General features: G+C 34.9%; 1 protein-coding gene across 1 annotated transcript in view; it reads right to left on the minus strand.

The window, feature by feature from the left end:
- Positions 1-1,781: 1,781 nt before the first annotated feature.
- LOC306888170 (protein unc-13 homolog C-like) overlaps positions 1,782-15,686 on the minus strand; it is a gene marked incomplete at its 5' end in the record, with an annotated part of 162,650 nt that continues 148,745 nt past the window's right edge. Inside the window, 4 exons of the mRNA XM_079446334.1 lie at positions 1,782-3,263; positions 5,681-5,840; positions 7,709-7,801; positions 14,637-14,784. Of these exons, the coding sequence (XP_079302460.1) occupies positions 2,978-3,263; positions 5,681-5,840; positions 7,709-7,801; positions 14,637-14,784 (687 nt within the window). The 3' untranslated portion in view covers positions 1,782-2,977. The remainder of the gene's footprint in view (positions 3,264-5,680; positions 5,841-7,708; positions 7,802-14,636; positions 14,785-15,686) is intronic.

Below are 15,686 nucleotides of genomic sequence, written 5' to 3' on the forward strand. Positions count from 1 at the left end.
AATATATAAAAACTTCATTTTTGATTAGTAATATGCATTGCTAAGAACTTCATTTGAACAACTTTAAAGGTGATTTTCTCAATATTTAGATTTTTTTGCTCCCTCAGATTCCAGATTTTCAAATAGTTGTATCTCAGACAAATATTGTCCTATCCTAACAAACCATACACCAATGGAAAGCTTATTTATATAAAAAAATGGACCCTTATGACAGGTTTTGTGGTCCAGGGTCACATATTATGGAAGCTGTTGGCATTCTTGATTAAATTATGGAAGCTATAGTATGACTGCCAATCAAAACAGCAAAACAATTATGTTGCACCCTGATAATGTCATGTAGTGCAAGAACATTTGACCAATTTTCTCTTTAATGGTATATAATCTGCATTAAGACGAATTGTCTGATGTTAATGACGCACCAAATGTTTGGAACAGCTGCTGTCTGTAGTGCGCCACATCTGTCAGTTTGACCTTTCCAATATGGCGTTGATTGTCAATAACTTACTAATAGTCGTCAATACAGAATCTGTGTATTTGTATCTGTGGTCTTACCATCTGTTGTGCGACATGGATTATTTTGAATGCAAATTGTATTTCCCTCCTGCTCTCTGCTAGCGTGCAAAAGAGCACAAAGACGTCACGTGACCTATCTCTCAGAGCGCCATTCTGGATCCGTGAACAGCTTCCTGTTCACCAGCAGCATGACAAACGCTCCCGTCTCAAAGCGTGCTGTCATCTTATGTGTGCCAGTCACATCCAGAGCCTGTTACTACATACTGTCAGGAGATCCGTCACTGTTTCAAAGCCAACAACAAATACTGTCATCCAGTTGCATATCCCTTACGAAAATTAACCATGGTTTTATTATAGAGGACCTCAGAGGATGCCAACACTCAGACAATATACAGAATTACCACATTTTGCCATAAGTTAAATATATGTGACCCTGGACCACACATTTTTAAATTTTTTGAAATTGAGATTTATACAACATCTGAAAGCTGGCTAAATGAGCGTTCCATTGATGTATGGCTTGTTATGATTGGACGATATTTGTCTGAGATGCAACTATTTGAAAATCTGGAATCTGAGGGAGCAAAAAAATCTAAATATTGAGAAAATCACCTTTAAAGTTGTTCAAATGAAGTTCTTAGCAATGCATATTACTAATCTAATGCATATTACTAATCAGTAAGAAATTTACTAAATATCTTCATGGAACATGATCTTTACTTAATATCCTAATGATTTTTGGCATAAAAGAAAAATTGATAATTTTGACCCATACTAACCCATACGATATATAGTTGGCTATTGCTACAAATATACCCCAGCGACTTAAGACTGGTTTTGTGCTCCAGGGACACATATTAAGTTTCTATATAAATATAATGTAGAAACTTAATTTCCTGTGAAGCTGCTTTGCAACGATTTGTATCGTACAAAGCGCTATACAAATAAACTTGAATTGAATAGAATTATAGTAAAAGTGTAGTAACCATGTCTTTTTCAATAAAGGCAAATACCTCTGAGATATACACAGTATAATATAATGTATGCATGTGTAGTTTGCCTGTATTGTTGATAAAAATGTAGAATTTGGCGGGCAGTCAGTGTGATGAAAATAATGTCGATGCAATTTCTTGTTTTAAATTTGGGATGACCTGGCCATGTATTTGTGAAATTAACCCTTTGACTTCCTCTGTGAGGCCTGAAAGTTTAATCATAAACCATCGTTCAATGCTGATAGAGAGTTTAAAAATGCAAACGAGACCTTCATTACAATTTCTCACTAAATATATTTACATGACATACAATTTGCCATCAGTGCAATACATAGGAATGTTGCATAAATACCAAATGTTAAACTTTTTCCTCTGTAAACAAAAATAAATGAGATGACGGCGATCGATGTGACTCTTCTGTGAAGCAATATTTACCACGTTCATACCAGATAAAACAACTCCACAGAAATCATCCCGAAATAAACTCAAAACCGGCCCATTGACAATCAGAACTGATTCAGCAATACTAGAAACATAATGTACAGTATGTAGCAGGTGTACATAGTATATACTGATTTCCATACAGATCATGGATTGCTTTTGTATGAACATTTTCATATAACTTTGGCAGTTTGTATTCTTTTTTTAAGAATCAAAGTTGTTTGAAAAAATAAAAAGATGATATCAAACAGTCAACAAATGTGATGTAAGCTTGCCTTTCACAGCCCATGTTCACAGTGATAATTCAGAAAGGCTGAAAGCCTATGGTAAAAAAGGAAACGTAAAGCAACTAAAACAAACGCAAAGAACCTCCCACCCCTCCTGCCTGGACTGGCAGCACTCGAGGTGGTTTTCATTGTTTTCAACGACTATAAAATTACAAACACTTATGAAGAGATTCGTAGCAGTCATCGCCATTTAAAAAAATGGTCTCTTTTTAAAGTGGACTCGAATACAAAACGTTGGGTCCGAGCCGATGCCCACAGTCACTGTGAACACATGGGAGAGAGACGTCACCAAGAAAACGAGACATGCACCACCAGTGCCGTGTGTTAAAAACGGAAAAAAACAAACGAACGAACAAAAACGGTGCGGGAATGAAGACAAACAAACCTGATACACACTTAAAAAGGGATGATATACACCAGACAAAATAATTGAGCAAATTTAGAAAGATACCAACTTCACCAATAATTCATATGCATTTGTATTTAGTCTATTGTTTTGTTTTTTGTTTTTTTTTGCATTTTTTTAAACTCATCAGGTTTGGCACTTTATCTGAACAAATACGATATCTGTTCAAAAAGACTAATCGTCATACAAAACTGTCTCTTGAACATAACTTCGCAGAATATAATATTTGATAGAGAGCATACGGTAGGTAAACACTTTTGTACGTACTTGTAGTTTAAAATGAACATTCCAACAGATGTTTTACACACATGCACAAAAACAAACACAACCGCTCTTCTCTACGACACTTCCTCGGCCGACCGCGTGTCTGATTTGAGACGTACGAACTCTTTGGCCACTTCGTCGTTGGTCCTTTGCGAGAGTATTCTCAGGATGGTCAGGCCGGTTTCGTCCATGGTTACGCTCCTGGCGAGCGGATAGCAGGCGTTCAGGCTGCCCTTCTCAGCCAGTTCTCTGAGCTGCAGGACCGTCAAGCCGATGATTTGGTCCTCTCGGGCGAAGCAGTAGTCCTTCACGGAGATGTGAAGCTCGTAGGCCTCTGGGCCGTGTTCATTACTCAGCACGCTGGATGGAGAAGGCACAACAACATTTATGTTAATTCGCATCAAATTTGACTTTTTGATTACGTATTAAACAAACGTTCCAGGTTTAACACTCATTGCAATTCAACTAATCCTTTAGTTTGTAAAAACAAACAAAACTACGCACAATGGACTCTATGGAGCAAGATATTAAACCCAAATAAACATTACAATATATGCTATGCCGACAATTATTATGGTTTATAAAAGTTTTAAATATGGATATTTTTCTTATTATATGCATAATGACACCGGAAAGTTTTCAGAAGAAAGAGACCAAAAGGCCACAAGTAGTCCATTCACTTAAAGTATAATTTATACATTTAAAAGTTCAAATAATCCACATATTTGTACATAATATACAATTGCAACCCTCCAGAATGTCTCACCTCATGGATGTCCAAGCGTTTTAACACGAGTGGTACTTGTATGTTTTTACAAGATATGAAGACTCCAGTCAAATCAGCCTCAAAAGCTACTGTATTTTATTGTACGTTAAGCTGACTGAATATTACTCATTTTATCATGGCAACCACTCTATTGACCACTTTTGCTAGTTCTCATTCAACTGCATGGCTGGCGGTGAATAGAGCATCTCTACAATGGCACGCATAACCTTTGCACGATGATGCATTCACGCTTTCTGCATTCAGAAAGTCCGAGGCGACTGTCATATCAGCCAGCACAACATACACAAAGATGTTTGTCCAGTGCATGAATGTAAAATCTTTTCCACAGGCATATATCAGATGTGTTTGTAAAGCAGCGTTTCTGTAACCCAGTCAGCTTAATGTTTGTCCGACACAGAAATTGCATTGACGGAGTGAAAAGCGCCACACAGGAGCTCTTTTATGTTTCCACGCAAAAATGGCTTTATTAAGCTAAAAGGCCCTTAATATCCAAAGGTGGGCTTTGAGTTCATGCTATTTTACGTGCGCTCTAAGAGAGAGGTTAATTCAGTGTGTCATTGAGTTTTCCATTACATTTTACTCGCTGGCTTTGAATGCCATTGAAACACCAAATGCTGGTCTTTTTGTGGAGTCAACTGTTCTGGAAAGCCTTTCTCAATTATCTTTTCCTTCACAAGCCTAAAATGAGACTGTCAGGAGTAAATCTTCACGTGGACGCTTGGTTTCTGTGCTCTTGTTCAAGTGCATTTGTGCAGCTTAAAGGCGATCCGTCAACGCCGCTGTGAAAAGCCAGGAAACAGACGAGACAATCGCTGATGTCGAATGCTCTATTTACAGTCAGACATGATTCATTTATTTCACGAGCAAAAGGGTCCAATAATAGGAGATAAAGTGAGATACATTCTGCTGTTCCAAGAGCTCAATATATAAAATAAAATATCTTTTATTAGGCTACTGAGTTTCACATTGGTCTTTCAAAAGTATGATTCATTTCTTTCTGTAAAACTTTTGAAATGAGGGCACGATGACAGAGAAATGGGATTACGGAGGGAATAATAGTGATCACGTATCTAATCACCACTCTTTATCCATTTAATAGTCATTTTCAGTAATATATAAGCCTGTGGGATTCACATCCAACTCTTATAAATCAATAGTGTAATGTATCAGTGATGATACTGTGACACCTTGACATACATTACCATTCAAAAGTGCTTTTACTCAGCGAGGACTCATTAAATTCATCAGAAGTGACAGTAAAGACACTTATAATGTTCCGTTTCAAATCAATTCTGTTCTTTTCTTTTTTATTCATGATGGTTTCTGCAAAAAATATGAAGCAGCACAACTGTTTTCAACATTGATAATAATCAGAAATGTCTCTTGAGCAGTAAATCAGTATATTAGAGTGATTTCTGAAGATCATGTGACACTGAAGACTGGAGGAATGATGCTGAAAATCACAGAAATAAATTACAGTTGACCATATCAAGAGTTCGTAAAGTTGAAGTTGTCAAAAATCACGTTTTTTATCATGTTATTATGTTTCTATTGTGTTAGTTAGCTGTATTTTTTTGTTATTTTTAATTAATCAAAATAACCCAACTGCAGTTTGATTGAGATAAATTGGAGAAAAAACATGATTTTTGAAGATTGTTAAAAATTGAGTTTTTGCAAATTAACTCTTAATATATTCATACAGAAAACAGTTATTTTAAATTATAATAATATATACAAATTTTACTGTATTTTGTTATTAAATAAATGCAGCCTTGGTGAGCAAATGTTCAAAAATTAAAAATCAAGTTTACATGTTACTGAACACGGACAGTGCTTTTTGCATCATATTTGAGTGAATAGCCCAAAAAAACGTGGTATTGCATGGTTCCATCTCCATAAACATGGTACTTTTTATATCTTGAAGTACACAACAACTGATATGAATATAAACTATAGACAGGTTCAGTTGCTATATGAAATGAATACTCACTACTGGAATGCTTCGTTGAATTTTGGAGACCAGTTGTTATTCTTGGTTTTGGTGCTAAACTTGCGTTTCTTGTCAGCCAGGTGTGGGCCGATGGCGTTGATCTCCACGAAGGGCCGAAACATGGCGTTCGTCTGCCAGTTGATATTGTTCACCCCCACAACTGCAGAGGAAGAGGATTATGGAAGCAGAATAATGACAATAGTTTTTGAAACAAAGCATGCTGTTTCTGCAAATCAGTTTTTGTAAATGATCCACATGTGGCCTTCATCAACAGCAGCTTGCGCCACCTGCTGGCGAGCGGCTGACATCAGCTGGAGATCATGCATCGGTGCTCTACTGCTATCTGAATTTTCTGCCGAATTTTAACCACTGAATTTGTGGCAGCGAATTTGGAAAGTTAAATAAAATGACCGAAATTTGCCTGTCGAATATTATACATCGTATTTTTAAACAGATTGGATATTTTGGAATTCTGTAAGGTGAATATGAATTATTGAATTTTTAATTATGAAAATGTGTGTGAAATATTTTGAATTGAAATATTCACAGCTTAAATAAACAACTATGTTAAATTTCAGGACCTAAAAATGCAAGCCCTGGAAATACAAGGCATTTAAATGCAAGCAGTTATTTGCAATGCATCTTTTTTTTTTTTATTTGTGGAATTCAGCATGCTTTATGTTTCAAAAACTATTGTCATTATTCTGCTTCCATAGAGGATGCTCCCGAGTTAGATCAGCAAACACGAGAGAGTCATGTTTAATTATATGACTTCTAGATTGCGTGCTATCACTACAGAGTCACATGATCAGGCACAAGGAAGATATTCAGACCTGCTTACACTGGGGGAGAAAAAGGATTGATTTTCACTTATAAATTGCTAGTAAATTTAAAAAATAATTACAAAGAAATAGCATGTAAGACACTGAATTAAACATGAAATTTTTAATTTTTGAAGCCACATAATTTCTATTACTGCCACAGAATAAAAAACATTTAAGAATAGCAACTTTTTTTCTGAGTTTATCTCACAATTCAGAATTTTTCCTCACATTTCTGAATTTCTATGTTTATATATCACATTTGTTTCTCAGAATTGCAAGTTAGAAACTCTAAATTCTCACTTTTTTCTCACAAATGTGCATTTATATCTCACAATTGAGTATATACCTCACAATTCTGAAAAAAGTCATAGTTGTGATAAAAAAAAAATCTGAATTGTGATAAAAATGTTGAATTGTGAAATATGAACTCCAAATTGTAAAATATATATATTTTTTAATTGTGATATAAAATATTACAATTACCTTTATATTTTTTATTTCTTTGCAGCAACAAGCTTCCATAATAAAGACTGAAACATTATTTACATATTACATTTACATTATAACTTTATTTACAACTTCAATTATTATTTTTACAGTGTAGTAAACTAGATCACAAGCTGTATTATAAAACATAATTACCGCTGATTGGACGAGGCAAATATGCTCTTTTAATTTTCTATTAATGCACCAAGGTGATCTCCAGCAGTAAACGGCCTACAAATGTATTAACAACAATAAATCATGAAAGAAGTTAATTAGGAATATTATAATGTATGTTTTGTAGTTTTCCTCAATGGCATAAATCCATAATAACACAATGTCACTCATATTTATTTTGATTAGAAAGTGCAATTTAGTTTTTTTTTTTTTTAATGATTTTTCATATTATTAAGCAGTGTTTGCGGTCATTAATTGGGTTTGTTGTGCAGGTGTCTCTCTGCAGTCCAGGTTTCGTGTCTCCTATAGAGACGGAGCTCATTAACAGATCCTGAGCTCTTGATAAAGCGGCCAGATGAGAGCCATTACAGGAAACTTTCATTCTGCTAATTAGAGCAGCAGCAAACGCTTTATTAGTGAAATTACACAAACTGATTAAAATAATACAGTGTCTGTGGCAAAGAGAAACACGCTAATTTGAGTAATTTAGACTTCAGAGTGTCTTAATCATGAATTAAGCGCTGTGTGTGTGTGTGTATGTTACCTTTGACGCTGACTTTGTGCTCTCCAGTGCCGGGGTGTGAGATCAGGTCCACCTGGATGGCGACCTCCCCGATGGATCCAGACGTGGACTGACCTGGAATCAGTTTTGAGACACATGAACATCATACAGTATGTCAGATAAGAGCATGCGTTACACACTGAACACACACACTACACTAACTGAATACACAATAAAACCATAGAGTGATTAATGAAATGTGCTTCAGCTTGACATATGAGACTGTTGTGATTAATTATGTTGTAGAACATTATCTGCCAAGACAAATAAACCAACATATAAACACACACACAAATAAAAAAAAAAAATTATAATAATTTATAACCAACCAACCAACCATCCATCCATCCCTCCAACCAACCAACCAACCAACCAACCAACCAACCATCCATCCATCCCTCCAACCAACCAACCAACCAACCAACCAACCATCCATCCATCCATCCCTCCAACCAACCAACCAACCAACCAACCAACCAACCAACCAACCATCCATCCATCCCTCCAACCAACCAACCAACCAACCAACCAACCATCCATCCATCCCTCCAACCAACCAACCAACCAACCAACCAACCAACCAACCAACCAACCAACCAACCAACCAACCATCCATCCATCCCTCCCTCCCTCCCTCCCTCCCTCCAACCAACCAACCAACCATCCATCCATCCATCCATCCATCCATCCATCCATCCCTCCCTCCCTCCCTCCCTCCCTCCCTCCCTCCATCCATCCATCCATCCATCCATCCATCCATCCATCCATCCATCCATCCATCCATCCATCCATCCATCCATCCATCCATCCATCCATCCATCCATCCATCCATCCATCCATCCATCCATCCATCCATCCATCCATCCATCCATCCATCCATCCATCCATCCATCCATCCATCCATCCATCCATCCATCCATCCATCCATCCATCCATCCAACCAACCAACCAACCAACCAACCAACCAACCAACCAACCAACCAACCAACCAACCAACCAACCAACCAACCAACCAACCAACCAACCAACCAACCAACCAACCAACCAACCCATCCATCCACCTTATATATAGATAATAAATCATCAGACACACACACACACGTTACAAAAAGAAAGAAAACATACATATAAACAATATAATAATTATTTATAACCTTAAAAAACATAAATATGAACAAAACACATAATATCAATAATAACAATTATTACTATTATAAATAGCCAACATACAGTATAAACAAACACACAGAATTTGTTTTATAATAATTATCAAATTAAAATAATAAATAAAAATTAAAATAATAAATCAACAGATGGTAAATATGCAATCTAGAACATTTTCTCCTAGGAAAAGAAAGGCTAAGTATTAAACACAAAAAGAAAAAACAACACACACACACGCACACACACACACACTTGTATTTCTCACTTCTGTATATTACTTCTTTCTGATACAACAATAAACCACCTTATACTACACATAAGAGAAGCACAAAAAACAAAACTGGTGTTAAATAGCAATTAGTTTGTGCCTCAATTGGAAGTTACCTGAAAATTGGAAATTAAAGTCAATAAAGCTAATAAAGTTGTTTAACATTATTAGAGAGAAAGTTGGAGAGCTGCAGATGCTTTAAGGCTGTAAAAAAAAAAAAAAAGATTAAAATCATTTCTATCTTTAGGAAAAGTCAATATAATCTAACCTGAGAGAGATTTATTTCCCCTCGAATCATATTTAATAGCTGTAGACTGTCAAACCCCAGAATTCACAATCCCATAACTCTAGTCTAATGGATTTCGGGATGCTTGTTGGTTTAGACTATATTTTTGGAAGAATTAAACTCTGTCCTCTCTGGAGTACATCCAGACAGATCGCTCCGAATGGGAGAATAATGGAGGAGTGAACGCTGTGTTTTGTATCTTTGCATTTCCCCCGCAAGGTTTGCAGCAAACAGGGAAACTGTCAAGGCCACGTTTAACCAAATTAACTGAAGAGTGTCAGCTAAACGACCTACAGCGTCCACAGCAGACATCAACAATCAATCACGATTGGATTAACCTCCTCTCTGCTTTCATTTGCTCTCTGACCTCGTAACAAACGCCAGCTTTCACAAAGACTTTCTGTGGCAGATGCCCAAAGAGTCTGTCGATTTATTTTCCAGGCTGGAAATGCAAACAAACTTAAACAATAATGCTAATAAACACTAATCAAGCTGTTGCAATTGCAATTAATGATAAATATTAAATTATTAGTAAATCAACAGGTGGTGAATGAACTTTAGAACATTGGAAGGAAAATAATTGCTAAATATTATAATATAATAATATTAATCAATTTAATTAAATTTATTTGAAATTGTTATATTATTATATATATTATATAAATAGCCTAAATTTGCTTGATCACTTTACTTCTTTCCAATCCAACAATAATTCACTATACAATTGATAGTAACTACCATAACCAACCATATTTATTAAGGTATAATAATAAAGAATAAACCGAGATGGTAAATTCAATTTAGAACATTAGCTGCAAGGAAAAACATTGTTAACTAGTAATAAGCACACATAATAATAATAATTATTATTATTATTATACTCAACAATATTCAATATATTATGCAGTGTGCAATATGCATATATTGTTATATGTACATGTATAATAAAAAATACTTTTTATATAACATTGTTTATTTATTCTATTCTATGAATCCATTTCCCACTTCTCACAGATGTCAATATACAGTGGTGTGAAAAAGTGTTGGCCCCCTTCCTGATTTTTTATTTTTATTGCATGTTTGTCACACTTTAATGTTTACAGATCATCAAACAAATTTAAATATTAATCAAAGATAACACAAGTAAGCACAACATGCAGTTTTTAAATGAAGGTTTTTTTTATGAAGGGAAAACAAAATCCAAACCCACATGGCCCTGTGTGAAAACGTGTTTGCCAACCCCCCCCCCCCCACTTAAATAGGACCTGCCTCATAAAGTGAAGTAGACCAAAAGATCCTCAAAAGCTATAAATCATGTTGAGATCCAAAGAAATTCAGGAACAAATGAGAAAGAAAGTAATTGAGATCTATCAGTCTGGAAAAGGTTATAAAGCCATTTCGAAAGTTTTGGGACTCCAGCGAACCACAGTGAGAGCCATTATCCACAAACGGAGAAAACATGGAACAGTGGTGAACCTTCCCAGGAGTGGCCGGCCGACCAAAATTACCCCAAGAGCACAGCGACGACTCATCCAAGAGGTCACAAAAGACCCCGCAACAACATCTAAAGAACTGCAGGCCTCACTTGCCTCAGTTAAGGTCAGTGTTCATGACTCCAGCATAAGAAAGAGACTGGGCAAAAATGGCCTGCATGGCAGAGCTCCAAGACGAAAACCGCTGCTGAGCAAAAAGAACATAAAGGCTCGTCTCAGTTTTGCCAGAAAACATCTTGATGATCCCCAAGACTTTTGGGAAAATACTCTGTGGACTGACGAGACAAAAGTTGAACTTTTTGGAAAGTGCGTGTCCCATTACATCTGGCGTAAAAGTAACACAGCATTTCAGAAAAAGAACATCATAGCAACAGTAAAATATGGTGGTGGTAGTGTGATGGTCTGGGGCTGTTTTGCTGCTTCAGGACCTGGAAGACTTGCTGTGATAAATGAACCATGAATTCAGCTGTCTACCAAAAAATCCTGAAGGACAATGTCCGGCCATCTGTTCCTGACCTCAAGCTGAAGCGAACTTGGGTTCTGCAGCAGGACAATGATCCAAAACACACCAGCAAATCCACCTCTGAATGGCTGAAGAAAGACAAAATGAAGACGTTGGAGTGGCCTAGTCAAAGTCCTGACCTGAATCCTATTGAGATTGCTGCTAAGGGTGGCCCAACCAGTTATTAGGTTTAGGGGGCAAGCACTTTTTCACACAGGGCCATGTGGGTTTGGATTTTGTTTTCCCTTCATAATAAAAACCTTCATTAAAAAACTGCATGTTGTGTTTACTTGTTATCTTTGATTAATACTTAAATTAGTTTGATGATCTGAAACATTAAAGTATGACAAAAATGCAAAAAAATAAAAAATCAGGAAGGGGGCCAACACTTTTTCACACCACTGTAAGTACAAAAAAAACCCCACAAAAATATATGAAATAAGCAATTTTATATACAAAAATACAACAACAACAAAAAAGGTTTACAATAATGCTACAAATTATGAAGTCTGAAAAATGCTGTAATCACCCAAAAGTTTTTTTTAAAGGGTTCATATCATGAAGAATCGAATTTTCATTGATCTTCTAAGACTTTCAGGACTTTCTCTATTGAATTATAAATCTTTTACAACGTGATTCAGCTCCATAAAACTTATTATAAATGACCTCAAGGAGAAAAAGTAATCGTAATAAAAAAAAGTATGATATGATCACTAAAATCAAAACCAATCTCTCCTCTCCGCTGTAGACGATCAGACTGAAAAACTGCAGTCCAGAATCATTCAGGTGGACTCTGAACTCCACTGACAGGCTCTCGTCCGTCTCTCAGACCCACAGGACACATTCACACAAGCCTTTTCACAGACAAAGAAAATAAAGCCGTCTCTGGAGGGAATTTAAAGTGAGTCCAGAAAGAACGAGTGAGATTTACTGCAGTCAGATATCAGATCATGAGCTGCAGGAGATTTTCCTTTCATTACTTCCAGAACTTGTCTGAAGGAGTCAGAGGTCACAGCAAACTATGCAAGTGCTTATTAAGTTGTGTTGATATTCCTGCATAGCTATAGACCAAGACTTCTGATGAACACATTTAAATCGAGGCGAAATAAGCTGCTTTGTATTTCTCAGTGGGTTTGCACATCATTATTACTTCATATCATCATCATCTGATTGAAATGCAGGGCAACATATCTAGGAAGATGCACACAAATGTATTTACAACTGAAGATTGTGGGTAAGGTATCTTAGTAACAGGTGAACACACACACACACACACACACACACACACACGTACACTTTGTTCATCTTTTTTATATAAGTCTCTTTTGCTCACCAAGGCTGCATTTATTTAAACAAATATACAGTAAAAAAAAAAAAATTTTTTTTTCAGTTCAAAATAACTTTTCTATGTGAATATCTGTTCAAATGTAATTTATGTCTGTGTTCCAAAACCCGACACATGATCCTTCAGAAATCATTCTAATATGCTGATTTGCTGCTCAAAAAACATTTCTGATTATTATTAGCAATGTGCTAGCAAGTATTTTTTAATTTATTGTATTTTTTATCAAATAAATGCTTAAGGGACTTCTTTCAAAAACATTAAAGATCATAATTATTCAAAATATTTGACTGCCAGTGTATAATGCTGTTCGATTCAGTTTTAGCTCAGTTTAAAGACACCTTTCCTGAAAGTGCATTAAAAACATGAATGTGTGTGACGTGTCCGCTGTGTAAAATCCCTAGAGATTCTCCATCTGAACCAAAAGAGCCTAGATATCCAAGAAATCCATCACCTGCTCCGACAGAAAACCCCAGAACTGCAGTGATGAATAACTCTAAACATGAAGTTTGATGAATTACAAACATGCACGGGGAAGGAAACACATCCTCAACTCAACACATTAGAAATCATATTCTGTTTGCAGCCTTTGGCCTTAGGAGAGAGAGAGAGAGAGTACTGCACAATATATACTGTATGCTATTAAAAATCACTGTCTCCAAACTATAAACATTTCAAATAGTAGTATGGTTGTCACATGACCTCATTTAGTTGCATGTTTAACTTAAGTTGGACAAGTGAAGTTCATTTACTATCTTCAAAATAAATAGTTTGCCACACTTACTGTCTGTTGGCAGACCAATAAAATAATGAGTTAAGAAGAAATATCGCTTCTGGTTCACTGGTCATGATGGAAAGTCAATTCAAGCAAACATTGCATTGTGGGATACGGTGGCTCTGTTCCAAAACCTGCTGTTTACTGTCTTAGCAATTGCCTTCAGTGTTGCTGTTAACTTAAAATTATTAAACATTTCTTTATTTGAAATCAAAATAAAATAAACTTTTAATATTAGACGAAAAACCTAAAACTTGGAAAAAAAAAACTAAATGAATATTAGAAATATTGCCTTGGCAACTAACTGAAAAAAAGATTAAGTAATAAAATTACAAAAAGTAAAACTGAAATAATTATAAATTACAATAGAAAATAAATGATAGTTAAATAAAAATAAAAATACAAAACAGATAAAAATGAATAAATCAGCAACATAATTACTAAAAATTATATAAAATAAAGATCAATAGAAATATAAAAAATAATAGAAAGATGTTTTCACACACACAAAAAAAGTAAAATTAAAATAAGGTTAATGTTTACATAAATAAAATACAGCAGTTTTATCATATTATATATAGAGTATTAGATAATACCTGTATGGGTTTCTTGCTTCTGTTGAATATAAAAGAAGTTATTTTAAAGAATGTTGGTGAAAGTGTTTGATTTCAAACATTCTTCATATCTTCTGTGTTCAACAGTAGAAACTCATACATGACGGTCAATGATGACCTCTTTAAGTGAGCACTGTGTTTGTCAGAATGCATTCTGGAATTGACTTCTTTGGCCAAGAGAAGGAATGAGAATGATGGTAATGTATGTCTAATGTTGTCTAAGTAGGCAGCACACTACAGTATGTTTTAGACCAGAGCCACGACATGTTTTGATAAATGTAGCAGATCATTCATGCATACAAAAAACATGCATATTACATAAGTATACACACTGCATACTACTTTAAAACTGCATTCTGAACAAATCAAGCGAGCAGAACTGTCTGAAAGTATCTCTCTCTGTCTCTCTCTCTCCTGACAGCGAGATGTACGATCGGCTCCTCCAGAAGCACAAACACGCTCTTACCTTGAGAGGTTTGGGTGCATATATATTTCTTGATCAAGGCATCTGTGGGTTGAGTGTAAAGGCTGAGGGCGTATTTCAAGGACTTGAGATCGGTGCTCTTCTCCAGGAAGGTTTTCTTCAGACCGTTTCCACCCGCATGGAAATATTGCTGAACGGAGAAACAAGCGCACTGGTTACTGAGAGACTCAAACATGCTGCGTGTTTCTGCAGATCGCTCATCCTTCACTCAGAAAGCACCTGAAGAACATCCATTCACTGCGTCAGAACACATGAGTCATATACAGTCAAGGTAAAGTTCTCGATGGAGATTCAGGGTTTCTTCTACTAAGCAGCACATTTTCATGTCTTTATATTTTGGATGAAATATTAAAGTCAATTTTTAAAGATGGAAATCAAGTGTTTCTTCATTGATCTTTACATTTTTAAAAACATTGTAAATCCTTTTTTTTTATGTGGGTCAAATAAAATAAAATAAAATATAATATTGGCTTAGCCTACTCTGAGAAAATTGGTATAGGATTTACTTCAAAACAATTTTCACATTTTTTACATTTCACAAATAATAACAAAGAAGTAACATTGAATTAAACCTGAAATAATGAAGTAGAATGACTGAAATACTTTCTTGTAAAATGCAAAAAAAATATTTTATTATTATATTTTTATATTACATTGTATTATTAGCACTATATTATTTTATATTTTATTAAATAATTTTTTTATAATATTATATTTCCAGTAATTCCAACAATCTCATAAAAAATGAAAATGAGAAATATTGCCTTAGCAACTAAGTAATAAAGTTACTCAAAGTAAAACTGAAATAATAAAATAAATTACAATAGAAAAGAAATTATAGTTAAATAAAAAACAAAGCATAAAAATTAATAAAAATATTTATTAATTATATAAAAATATTAATAATTAAAAATATTTAATTGATAAGAAATAAGATAAAAAAATATATTTTTGTCATAAAAAACTGAAATAAAAATATCTGTTATGATATGATAATAAAATAATAATATAAAAATTATATAATAATAAAAT

This window comes from Barbus barbus (genome assembly GCF_936440315.1).
Source record: "Barbus barbus genome assembly, chromosome: 22".
NCBI classification, from domain to species: domain Eukaryota; kingdom Metazoa; phylum Chordata; class Actinopteri; order Cypriniformes; family Cyprinidae; genus Barbus; species Barbus barbus.